This window comes from Diplotaxodon limnothrissa, linkage group LG19 (genome assembly GCF_057381915.1).
Source record: "Diplotaxodon limnothrissa isolate DT_005_m linkage group LG19, D_limnothrissa_male_GT1.1, whole genome shotgun sequence".
Classification (NCBI taxonomy): domain Eukaryota; kingdom Metazoa; phylum Chordata; class Actinopteri; order Cichliformes; family Cichlidae; genus Diplotaxodon; species Diplotaxodon limnothrissa.
In genome coordinates, this window is record NC_140614.1 from 233,065 (window position 1) to 245,466 (window position 12,402).

Genomic DNA, 12,402 nt, shown 5'->3' on the forward strand with positions numbered 1-12,402 from the left:
ATGATGGCTTATTTCAGTGTTCATCATGCTAACTGTGGAGCCATTTTTCTTGGCAGAAATGGGCTTCCATACATACACATATGAGCAGAGACGATGAATCAGGAATAATAGGTGTGCACGTGTGTTTAACCCTCTCCAGGCAGGCGTTGCCGATTTGCAACAGTTAAAAACCAACAACCTGATTACCCCACATACATATTTTATGAGTTTCTTTACCACTGCAGGACTTGGTTGTGCATTAGCAACAAAAAACTTAATTTGAGCCTGAGAGGGTTAATAATTATGAATCTCTTGTGCTTTTCTAATAGATGCTTCGACCTGTTCACCCACGATGTCAGTTTCTTTAGGATACAAAAATGCTTTATAGTTTAAAATCTTCTTTAATACTTTTTTATAGATTTAATAGAAATCTCAAAACCCAAAGAAAAATTCAGTTAAAACCCCCACACATGTTAAAAACAACAAAATAAAAACAGCCTCCCCTCCCCAACACCATTTTTAAACTATCGTAGGAACAACAGAGGATTTGATTTGACATACTGTTCTTGTTTTATTTGTTGGAAATCTTTATCTAATTTTGTAGTTTAAGGTAACTGTTGGTCTCAGGTAGCATTAAAGTCTTCGGCTCCTACCAGAAACTCTTATTTTGGAATACTAAAATGGTTCTGAAACGCCAACGCTTGAATCCCACTGAAACAGGGATGAGAACTGTCCAAAACAGGTGTCATCATATCGTCAGGTGATGGTCACGTGTTGGTCTTTTATTTATGTGGTTAAATAAATCAGGTGTCCTGTATCCACAGTCAGTTTCCTTGTCCATGGCTTCTTTAGTGGTACCTTTTTAAAATGCCATTCAGCATGGCTCAGGTTTTGACAAAATCCAACATCTGCACGAAAAGAAAAAGAAATAAAGTGTTTCTCTGCATAATCAAACCGGAGGACGTTTTATGTTCACTCCAGTCAGTAAGACAGAAAGATGTTTGACTCTTCGTTTCTGTGACGAAGGCTGGCGGGCCGTGGCTCAGCGAACGTTCCCTCTGTGAATCTGAAGGCACTTGATGGCAGATGCTGACCTCTCCTCCTTGGTCCGCCACAGACAGACAAATGTCAAAGTAGGCTCTGAAAGTACGTTTTTTATTTTTAAATGCCATTTGCTTGGTCCACCCGCCCACCGAAAGCATAAAAAGATAAGCGAGAGATGACTGTCGGTCCATCTCACAGTACAGTACTGCTGATGTGCTAAGGGGGAGAATGGATTTATGGGGACGTGGATGATGAGAGGGAAAGGTGGGACAGGGGGAAGGCTGACATTCAAGCTGTGCATGTCCTCTCTCCTAACACTGACTTTGCCTGAAAGTTTAAAGAGCTTCGCTGTAGAAAACTGGATGTCAGTCTGGAAACAGAGACATAAGCTGCATCTGCTGATGGGACAACCTGACTGTGATGGGAAACTCTGCATGACCACGTGAAACCTTCGGGGCAGGATGTCGTCAGGGGCAGTACTAAGCTGTAGGTTACCTGTGTTTAGCTCTCAGGGCTCGAGTAAAAGCAGAACAGCAGCCCGTGCAGTAAAGACTGCAACTGTTCTGTCACACATGGAGTGGTTGACTGTACATCAGTTATTTCTACTTTAAAGGCTCATTTTGTAATGAATGAATAACTGTGGGCAGCAGTTCAGTGGGTGTCCTGCAGTGTGTCCAGATGTGTGCTTTGTTTCTTATTTCTCTTTAGCTACCCCACCATTTATTCCAGATGTTTGTCCTTTTCTCCGATTGCCACCATCAATAATGTGCTCCTAACGACTCACCCAGATGGTCCACTGATGTTTGCAAGCCGGGCCTAACTGAACTTTGATCTTTTTAACACAAAACATAAACTTTACTGCTGACAGCTTTATCATTTTGGAAACTTTTACACAGGAATTTGATGACGTATCTTTAAGACTCTTTAAAACAGGCATCCACGGATTCTTCACCCTAATCCACATTAGGATGTCTAACCAACAAGTGATTCTGATCCTGGACTACCTAAAGACTTTTAGAGCGTGCATCATTTGTTGGTTGCTCCATAATGTGATGGTTAACATCAGACATGTGAAAGATCCCTGACTCAAGACCAGGAGGAAGGACGGGGAAGGGTCAGGAAGTGCCAAATCAAATATCAGGATCGGCTGATTGATGTGGATTTGCTGTGACGACGCCACACAAATAGTTTGTTTTCTTTCTTTTTGGTTCCTCTTTCTTCTTCTGCACACATGCTTGCTGCTAAATGCCAACATTTCCCAGCAGTGCCTCTCAGACCTTCTGGCTTCACGTGTCTGAAATCTATGCTGGAAAACGACTTGTGTTTGTAATGCTGGATTTGCACTAATAACCAGGGCCTTCTGGCAGGATGGGAACATAATTCAAAGTGTGATCTGCCTATAAACATGACATGTTCCTTTATTCATGCAGAGTGATACCCATTAATGATACCAGCACAGGTCCCCATGGCACAGTTTACACAAGTGCCAAAAATAAGGAGCGGCGATCGTGGCTCAAGAGTTGGGCGTTCGCCTTGTAATCGGAAGGTTGCCGGTTCGAGCCCCGGCTCCGACAGTCTCGGTCGTTGTGTCCTTGGGCAAGACACTTCACCCGTTACCTACTGGTGGTGGTCAGAGGGCCCGGTGGCGCCAGTGTCCGGCAGCCTCGCCTCTGTCAGTGCGCCCCAGGGTGGCTGTGGCTACAATGTAGCTGCCATCACCAATGGGTAGATGACTGGATGTGTAAAGTGTTTTCTAGTCCTTAGGGACGAGTAAAGCGCTATATAAATACAGACCATTTACCATTTTACCAATAAGGAGAGAAGAAGAAAATTCATACTTAAACTTCTGGTTCTGCTTTGAAATGATCTGATAAAAGACGTTTAAGCTAAGTCCTTTTGCTCATCAGCAGCCACAGGTGGTACTGCATCAAAAAAACATATTCAAAGAAAATGCTGCTTTGAAATAAAGCTGTAACTTGAACAAAGCTACACCTGAGGAATGTCTTTGGGGGTTAAAATGCCAAACAGGTAACTGTCACCTCCCTACTGCGTGTGCACGGAAGACACGTAAGAAAAATCAACTGTTTATCTCATCGATGTCAAACCAAACAAAGTCCAGCAGCCATCAGAGAGATAAACAGCCGATCTTATTAATTTAATTCTAAATAAAGCTGTCTTATTTACTAAATGAATGCTTTTCCTGGAACACGTCGAGAAATATGATCACTAATCAGACAATACTGCTGTGGCTTGAAGGTTCTTCAACGTCAGAGCTTGTTGCGCAGCAGTTTCCCCCTGCTTCCAGTCTCTAAGCTCAGCTACTGCAAACACGTCTTGGACTGAAGCTGCTCTGTCAGAAACAGATCGCTGTGACTCGAGAGAGAAGACGAGCCCAATAAAATAAATCTGGCACCTTCAAACTCAGCTCTCATGTCACCAAACCATCGTATGGCCTCCTGCTTTAGCTATCTCGTCTCTGACTGTATCTTTGGTAGCAGAGGGATGGAGTGGGGTTAAATGTTGGGAATGATGGAGCAGGAATAGGTGGGCAAAGAGTCAAAGGTCGCAATGTCCGACAGAGAGGAGGGGTCACCTCTGCTGGCCAATCAGAGCCAGAATCAGAGTGATGCAGTGCTGCCATATATGTGGCGATGAGGGTGGGGCGAGCGACCTTAGATCTGTGTGGAAAAAAGAAAGAGAGCGAGTATGAATGACTCACAGGGTAAAGACTGCCATGTTTAAATAAAACATTTAAATCAAGTTTAAGCTGCATTTAACCCTTAAAGACCTACCATAGAACCAAGTCCTCCAGAGCTTATAGTATATTTTACATGCTGTGGAGCCATTTTTGGGAGCATTTCAAGTTGCTATACATCAATACAACCATTACAGCCTAAATTTTAATAATATGTATGTATTAAGTGCATAGAAATTACATAAATTGCAAAAAAGTGCAATAAACTCCAAAAACTTTTAAATCGTTTTTGCTTTTTTAACATATATTTCTAGTTAGAGAAATTTAAGAGGCTTATCCCTCAAAACTGTAAATACAAAAAAGTTGCACAAAATAGTTTCCTACCACAGGAAGTTTATTTTGAGTGTCTTCATAGTTTTATTTTTGAAATACACCAATTTTTATACACTGCAGGAAAAACGAAAATAAATATTATACTGCAAATTTGCAAAAAAGCAGCATATGCATCAAAATAAACTATTTCCAGCAGTGCAATATGAGTCCTAAGCATCCCAGAAACGACACAGAAAGTCATAAAGTCAAACATAACTTTTAAAAACACCAGTATAGGCTCATAAGCCCCTGATGGTAAAAAACTACATTTCCACAAAATGATGTCACTTCCGGTTTCAGGCAGGACATGGAGGACATGCGATAGTTCGCGCTGATGGATGTAGGAAGTGTTACAAACAGCTGATCGGATCGGCAAAGCGTGTTTCTGGAATATTATGTTTTTGTTGCTGCAAGTGCTTTTTATGCAGTTTTTGCAAAGCTGTATGTGGAAGGAAACCGTGACCTAGGACAAGCTGATGGCATCAGATGTAAGTACAACTCCTCCGGTTTCATATGTAAAAAAATGATTGCGCTAGCTCACGTGGTTGCAGTGCTACCAGCATCTAAAAATAGTTATGCAAAACGGAGCGTGCCCACTCCGACCGGCTTTAAAGGGTTAAGCGGTGTGAAGCACAGCTGTAGGTGTGCGTGTGAAAGCAGAACTCTGACAAAAACATTTAATGATGTATCAAAATGTGGACTTTTACATTCCTCTGTTTATCAGGACTTCATCTTATCACACAACGGCCACACGGTGCACTGCGCTACTGCAAACACAGACTTAGAGCATAAGTGATTACAAAACAACAACAATCCTTTCACAGCGATTTCACCAAGTTGTAGCTTCACTTGGACGATACATGCTGTAGATGTCTGAGTCGACACTTTGGGCCATTTTCGGTCAGTGAAATAAACTTAAGTTTAAAAAGGAGGCTATTGTTCGAAGGCTCTGAGCATCTTTCATGTTTACAGAACTCAGAAACAAAAAGTATTCAAAACAAGTCCTGGAGGTCTCAGAAAGGAACTGAGTGTGTGTTTGAAGGAGCCATAACAGCTTTGCATCAAGGGCATACTCACTGTTGGGAGGGGGGTCTTTACATTCTCCCTCCTCAATAGCGACATCATCGATGGCAATATCTCCCTCAATACCAGAGCCTCGCACGCCCTCGATCACCATCTGCAGAGACACAGTGACAGGAAGCTCAGAGGAGGTTTGAGAGGAAGTAACTGTGGTTTCTAGAAGACTAGTTGTATATAGTACAGTGGATATACACGGTATCTGTTATATCTGTGGCTGCCATTCCAGGTCGCAGGTTGAGTTTCTTAACCCTCAGATGAGGAAATCTCCAGGTTTTCTCTCAGATTTAGTTAGCAGGCTTCCAGACTCTGTCAATTTAACCTGCTTGCTGACAGGCTTCCTCTCAGACTCTTTCCCTCCTGCTGCACATGAACCAGCTGACTGATACTTTCATTTCCTTGTTAATTAAGCTCAGAACTCGTCAATATATAAGGACAGAGAAAGCAGTTGTGTCAGCTCAGAGTGAAATAGTCTCCTCCTGATGATTTTCATGTATTTAAAGCGATTTCATAAAAGCAGCTGCAGGCAGTCTGACTGTGCTCTGAACATGACGTGTTTTCACAGATTCAGCCATTAAACATTTTTAAAGTACAGAACTTCCCCATACTTTCTGTTCAAGATCGCCTACACCTGTCTCAGTGACAGCAGTGACTCTGCCTGCTATCAAGTATAACAGGCTCCACAGGATAGGCAAACCACATCTGGGCACTTCCATGGTGGTACAGATCCAAAGCAGATGGGGATCAAGAATTCAGACTGGATCAGCCCTGGATCTGTTTATTTCCCAGCTCATTACTTCTATTTTGGATCTATTCACAGTGGCTTATGTTGCCTTAGCACAATATGTAATAGTAATGAATTGCTTCTTTATATTTCTTACGTGGTTCATAGTCCCAACACTATAATAAAACATCTAGCTGGCCAACATATAGACAGCTCTATAAAAGTTTCCCACGATCCCTCAGGACTTCCAGGCCATACTCGGCACAGATGTTCCTGTATACTACGTCAGCCACTTGGTTATGTCGATCCAAGTATGCCCTGCCTGCTAGCATCTTGGTAAATGGACTGATTCTTATGGAGCGCTTTTCTACTCTCCCAGAGTACTCAAAGCACTCTACACAACATGCCACATTCACCCAGTCACTTTCTTCTAACTAACATGCAAACACATTCATTCTGCAACTTTGGGTCAGATACTAACCCCCAAGTTGGTCTCCTCTTTTTTACCCATTGCTGTGATGAATCGTGTTAGGAACTTTGTCTCCAGTCACATACATACTTGACTCTAGTATAGGTGTTGACTGCTGTAACTGATCAGTGTTCTTCTTAAGCTCTGCAGAGCATGCTTTCTGGAGCAGTGCTGCTGCTGTGGCGTGGTGTCTACAGAAGGGCTCTCTGCTCTACAGCTGCTAGTTGTTATGTTGGGTGGTGTGCAGTAAAGAGTCTGTGGATTGGTGTGGTCTGTACCTGAAAGGCTGTAGTTGGGTGGATCTTGACCTTGGCTTGACGCCAGCGGTCTCCTTGGTTACCGGTGAGACTCCAGACCAGGGTATCTGTGACCGCTTGACCTTTCTGACGCAGGAAAACGTTCAGAGCTCCTACAAGACATGAAGCAGCGCTGTTCAACGTTATTTTTATTCATCACGTGGTGTACTTGTGACACGTGGATTTCTGCTTCACTCTCACCTATATGTTTCCCATACATGTGATAATAAAACGCAAAGCAGTAGGTGGGGTTGTTGCTGACAGAGGAGCTTTTGGAGTTGAATGTCGGGGACAACAGTCTGGCTGTGTCGTCCTCCAGCCTTGGCCTTGATGTCTCTATGTACATGTAGAAACCTGACAGATCACAAAAACAGGAGTCGGGGTCAGAGGTCAGGTAAAGGGCTTACAAACTAAACAACTAACTCTAACGCTGCCACCCAGTAACATGACACCTGACTTTTTTATCAAGTTGGTCATACGACATGTTAGTTAGAGCAACAGCAGAGCAAACACTTTGTGAATCAGTCAACATCAAATGCAAAAAAATTCCCCAAGCAACAAGCATGTTGCTTCATGCTATACAGGAAAATGAAAATAAATACATTCAAAAACCTTTAAAAGTAACCTTTCACATGGTCAACATTATATTATTAAACGAGTTGAAATATAAGTTTAGAAAATTACACTATTACATAGCCAACACAATTACAAAGAATGTTAACTGAAACTCTGCTTATATATACAATATATGCTATATATATAAAGAATTTTAATTCATGGCATTGCAATAGTGACCTGTGCATAAATGTGCATATGCTTGTAGCGATACATATGCATTTGTTAAATGTGAGAGTAAAAAGATTTCAGATATATTGTTTTTAAATTTATTGTTTAAGTCCTTTTGTTTTCACTGTGAAACTTGGACTTCTTAAGAAATGTACACACACAAATATTTCAATTTTCCTGTATTACTTCTCTTTCACATTTCAGGCACTTATTGTTATTTTACTTTTAACTGTTTAATGTTACTGAAATTGCTTTGTAAGTGGTTTTATAGACGCAGAGAATGCTAAAAGTTGGGATACAGGAGAAATACTGTACACTGAGACACTTATCCCTGTTTTGGAAGAATCACCTAACCAACACGGAGGATAAAGGAACAGTTAAAGAGATGAAGGAACAGTTAGAGAGATGAAGGAACAGTTAGAGAGAGATAAAGGAACAGTTAGAGAGATGAAGGAACAGTTAGAGAGATGAAGGAACAGTTAGAGAGCGATAAAGGAACAGTTAAAGAGATGAAGGAACAGTTAGAGAGAGATAAAGGAACAGTTAGAGAGATGAAGGAACAGTTAGAGAGAGATAAAGGAACGGTTAGAGAGATAAAGGAACAGTTAGAGAAATGAAGGAACAGTTAGAGAGATGAAGGAACAGTTAGAGAGATGAAGGAACAGTTAGAGAGAGATAAAGGAACAGTTAGAGAGAGATAAAGGAACAGTTAAAGAGATGAAGGAACAGTTAGAGAGAGATAAAGGAACAGTTAGAGAGATGAAGGAACAGTTAGAGAGATAAAGGAACAGTTAGAGAGAGATAAAGGAACAGTTAAAGAGATGAAGGAACAGTTAGAGAGATGAAGGAACAGCTAGAGAGATAAAGGAACACTAAGAGAGATGAAAGAATAGTTAGAGAGATGAGGGAACACTAAGAAAGATGAAGGAATAGTTAGAGAGATGAAGGAACAGTTAGAGAGATGAAGGAACAGTTAGAGAGATGAAGGAACAGCAAGAAAGAAGAAAATGAGCACCGCAGGGCAAACTCTCCAGGAAATTTCCTTTGACCTCTGCAGCTGTCCAGGGAACTGAACGTACAACCTTGCCTCACTTTCTTTCCCATTGATCTGCACAGATGCGTTCTTGAGGCAGCAACTGTAAAAAGTGATGTCACAGTCCTGCTGCAGTTACAGCAGTGCAAGCAAATCCACCCCGGGCTCATCCAGCATGGAAACAATCGGAACAAATTAAACTGTACATGAGTGTGGAGAGACGCGGCCGTGTTTACACAGTTTACCCCAAGGGCTCGCTTTAATGAGATTCTGCTGCAGACTGAGATCCTACAAAGGAAACGAGCCACAGAAAAGGAAGAGATTTTCTAGAAGAAAATGAAAAGGAGAAAAAAACAAAGAGCCGCTGTCACATGTCAGCTGTGTGCTCTCACTTCTTTTAACCTTTGTTTACTCAGGGATTAAACTCTGAGCACGCACAGCTATTTTTATTTTTCCACGTTGTACTGTTAATCCACTTTAAGCTGCCAACTGCTGCCAGGAACATTTTATTTAAACCTTATTTAAATCTTAACAGGCAGGATGTGAGTACCTAATGCATGTTAATATATGCATTTACAACAGATTTCAGAAATGAGGGCAACACTACTCACTGTTGATAAAGGTGTGCACAGTGGGATTCAACACAGTATGAATTTAAATATAAATTTCATTACAAATGACAATATCAGCTTCATACTTTGCGTAATCTCTAAACTGTTTGTCTACATAAATAAAAGGGTTGGAGGAAAGTCAGTCTCATTCAGTCTGCTGCAGTATGAATCCTTGTCTGCAGAGATACTTTGTCTTGATCGTAACTTTGTATTGTATTTGTATATATATATATATATATAACATTTTAATATTCTCATCCTGATTGACAAACATTATTTTCACTTGTGAGAACTTGCTGTGAGTGTCATGAACCGAAGTTCCGAGCGCAGGCAGGACCCAGTAGCAGAACACACACACTAGGGTAGGAGCGAATAAAGAAAGTAATTTTTATTGCAACTAAAGGTGTCCCGTGAGGGTAGCCAGAAAAACAACGTATGAAACCAGAAGAAACCGAGGGACCGCACAGGGAACGCCGAGAGCGGGGCTGTGAGAGGGGTGATAGCCGGGCCGAGTGAACCAGAGGGGGGTGGAGCTCCAAAAGGGGTCGAGACGGCGAAGCTGATGGTGAACCAAATCTCAGGCGGACAGGTGGACAGGTGGACAGGCAGGTGGCTCGAAAACAAAAACACGCCGAGTTGTGATCGCTGAGAGGCGACTACGGACTGGCGTGGAGCAGCAGGTAGGGCAGGATTAAATAGTCCACCTGGTGATCGCCTGGGATGGGATGCAGGTGTGGGGTTAGCAGCCACGCTCGTGGGCGTGGACATCCCAGCAGCACCCCGGACGCCGGGCCGCGGACCATGACAGTACCCCCCCCTCAAGGGTCGCCCCCAGGCGACCGGCCGGGACCCCGCCTGCGGAGAGAAGCACGGAAAGCAGAGAGGAGACGAGGGTCCAGAATGAAGGAGCGCGGGACCCAGAGGCGGTCCTCGGGGCCGTACCCCACCCAATCCACAAGATACTGCCAGCCGCGCCCGCGTGCATCCAGGATCCGCCGGACCGCATAGGCCGGATGGCCGCTGACGAGCCGGGCGGGAGGAGGGGGCTCGGAAGGAGGGCACAGGGGGCTGAGGCGGACCGGCTTAAGTTGAGATACATGGAACGTGGGATGCACACGCCGAGAGGCCGGAAGCCGGAGCCTGACTGCCACCGGGTTGATGACTCGGTCCACTTCGTACGGCCCGATGAAACGGGGAGCCAGTTTGCGGGACGTGCCCCGGAGCGGGATGTTCCCAGCAGCCAACCAAACCTTCTGTCCCGGCTGGTAGTCAGGGGCTGGGGCGCGGCGACGATCGGCGTAGTGCGCCTGTCGTTCCTTTGCGCGCAGGAGGGCGCGGCGAGCGCAGCGCCACACACGTTGGCAGCACCGGAGGTGATGAGGGGCCGACGGGACGGAGAGGGACAGGTCCTCTTCCGGGAAGAGCGGAGGCTGATACCCGAGGGACGCTTTGAAAGGAGAGAAGCCGGTGGAGGACGAGGTGTGAGTATTGTGGGCGTACTCCACCCAGGGCAGGTAAGTAACCCAGGAGGAGGGGTTTTGACTGGCTACGCACCTCAGCATAGTCTCCAGCTCCTGATTAAGGCGTTCAGTTTGCCCATTGGATTGCGGGTGGAAACCGGAACTCAAACTGACCTTGGCGCCGAGAATGGAGCAGAAGGACCTCCACACTTGTGAGGTGAACTGGGGACCGCGATCGGAGACAATGTCCAGGGGAATTCCGTGGAGCCTGAAGACTTCCGTGACTAACGCTTGGGCAGTCTCAGCAGCCGAGGGCAGCTTGGCTAGCGGGACGAAGTGGGCGGCCTTAGAAAACCGATCCACAACGGTGAGGATGACACATTTTCCAGAAGAGGTGGGGAGACCGGTAACAAAGTCGAGCGAGATGTGAGACCAGGGCCGGTGGGGAGTAGTGAGTGGGTGGAGCTGGCCCATGGGATGTTTCGTGGATGATTTATTACGAGCGCAGACGGCACAGGCAGACACGTAGTCCCTCACGTCCCGTAGTAGCGATTTCCACCAGAAGTGTCTGCTGAGGAGGCGCGCCGTTCTGCTCACGCCCGGGTGGCACGCGAATCGTGCTGTGTGGATCCAGTGGATGACTGCTCCCCGGGCGGCGGCGGGAACGAAGCGCCGTCCTGGGTCAGGGTCCCCCGGGAGCGCTTGGCGAATGGTCTCCTCAGTCTCCCAGGTGAGAGCACCCACCACGCAGGAGGCAGGCAGGATGGTGGCGGGGGGGGGCGCCTCGCTGTCGGGGGAATACAGACAGGAGAGCGCATCGGGTTTGATGTTTCGTGACCCGGGACGATAGGAGAGTGTGAAGTTGAAGCGGGCGAAGAATAGGGACCAGCGAGCTTGACGGGGATTTAACCTCTTGGCGGTTCTAAGGTACAGTAGATTTTTATGATCCGTCCATATAACGAAGGGCTGTTCGGTCCCCTCCAGCCAGTGACGCCATTCCTCCAATGCGAGTTTTACCGCTAGGAGTTCCCTGTCGCCGATGTCGTAATTCCTCTCCGCGGGGGTGAGTCGGCGTGAGAAAAAGGCGCACGGCCGGAGTTTGTTCAGGGGCCCAGACCGCTGGGAAAGAACCGCCCCGACTCCCGCATCAGATGCGTCGACCTCAACAACAAACTGTTTAGAAGAGTCAGGATGGGTCAGAATGGGTGTGGACGTGAATAATCGCTTCAATTTAGCGAAGGCTGCGTGGGCCTCAGGGGACCATGTGAAAGACACCTTGGGTGAGGTGAGTTGGGTGAGAGGCGCGGCCACCTGGCTGTAGTTTCGAATGAAACGGCGATAAAAATTCGCAAACCCCAAGAAGCTCTGAAGCTTCTTTCGTGTCTCCGGAACCGGCCATTCCAATATTGCTTTGATCTTCACCGGGTCGGTCTTCACCTGCCCACCAGCGAGGATGTAGCCCAAGAAGGAAATGGATGAGGCGTGGAACTCACACTTTTCCGCTTTTACGTACAGTCTATTTTCGAGCAGCCGTTGAAGCACGCGCCTCACATGGATGCGATGGTCCTCGAGCGTCTTGGAGAAAATCAAAATATCATCCAGGTAAACAAAAACAAACACGTTCAGGAAATCCCGTAACACGTCGTTGACTAGGGCTTGAAAAACCGCCGGGGCGTTCGTTAACCCGAACGGCATCACTAGATATTCAAAATGCCCTAGTGGGGTATTGAAGGCGGTCTTCCACTCGTCGCCTTCACGTATCCGTACCAGGTGGTAGGCGTTCCACAGATCTAGTTTGGTGAAGACCGTAGCTCCCTGGAGTGAGTTAAAAATAGAACTAATGAGTGGGAGGGGAT

The 12,402-nt window shown here is 45.6% G+C and overlaps 1 protein-coding gene across 1 annotated transcript in view; it reads right to left on the reverse strand.

Annotated features, from left to right (window-relative positions):
- Positions 1-487: 487 nt before the first annotated feature.
- LOC146611507 (MAM domain-containing glycosylphosphatidylinositol anchor protein 2-like) overlaps positions 488-12,402 on the reverse strand; it is a 183,055-nt gene continuing 171,140 nt past the window's right edge. The window contains exons 14-17 of the mRNA XM_085343664.1: positions 6,858-7,010; positions 6,639-6,769; positions 5,168-5,267; positions 488-3,701 (exon numbers count right to left, since the gene is read on the reverse strand). Coding sequence (XP_085199790.1) covers positions 3,613-3,701; positions 5,168-5,267; positions 6,639-6,769; positions 6,858-7,010 — 473 coding nt within the window. The 3' untranslated portion in view covers positions 488-3,612. The remainder of the gene's footprint in view (positions 3,702-5,167; positions 5,268-6,638; positions 6,770-6,857; positions 7,011-12,402) is intronic.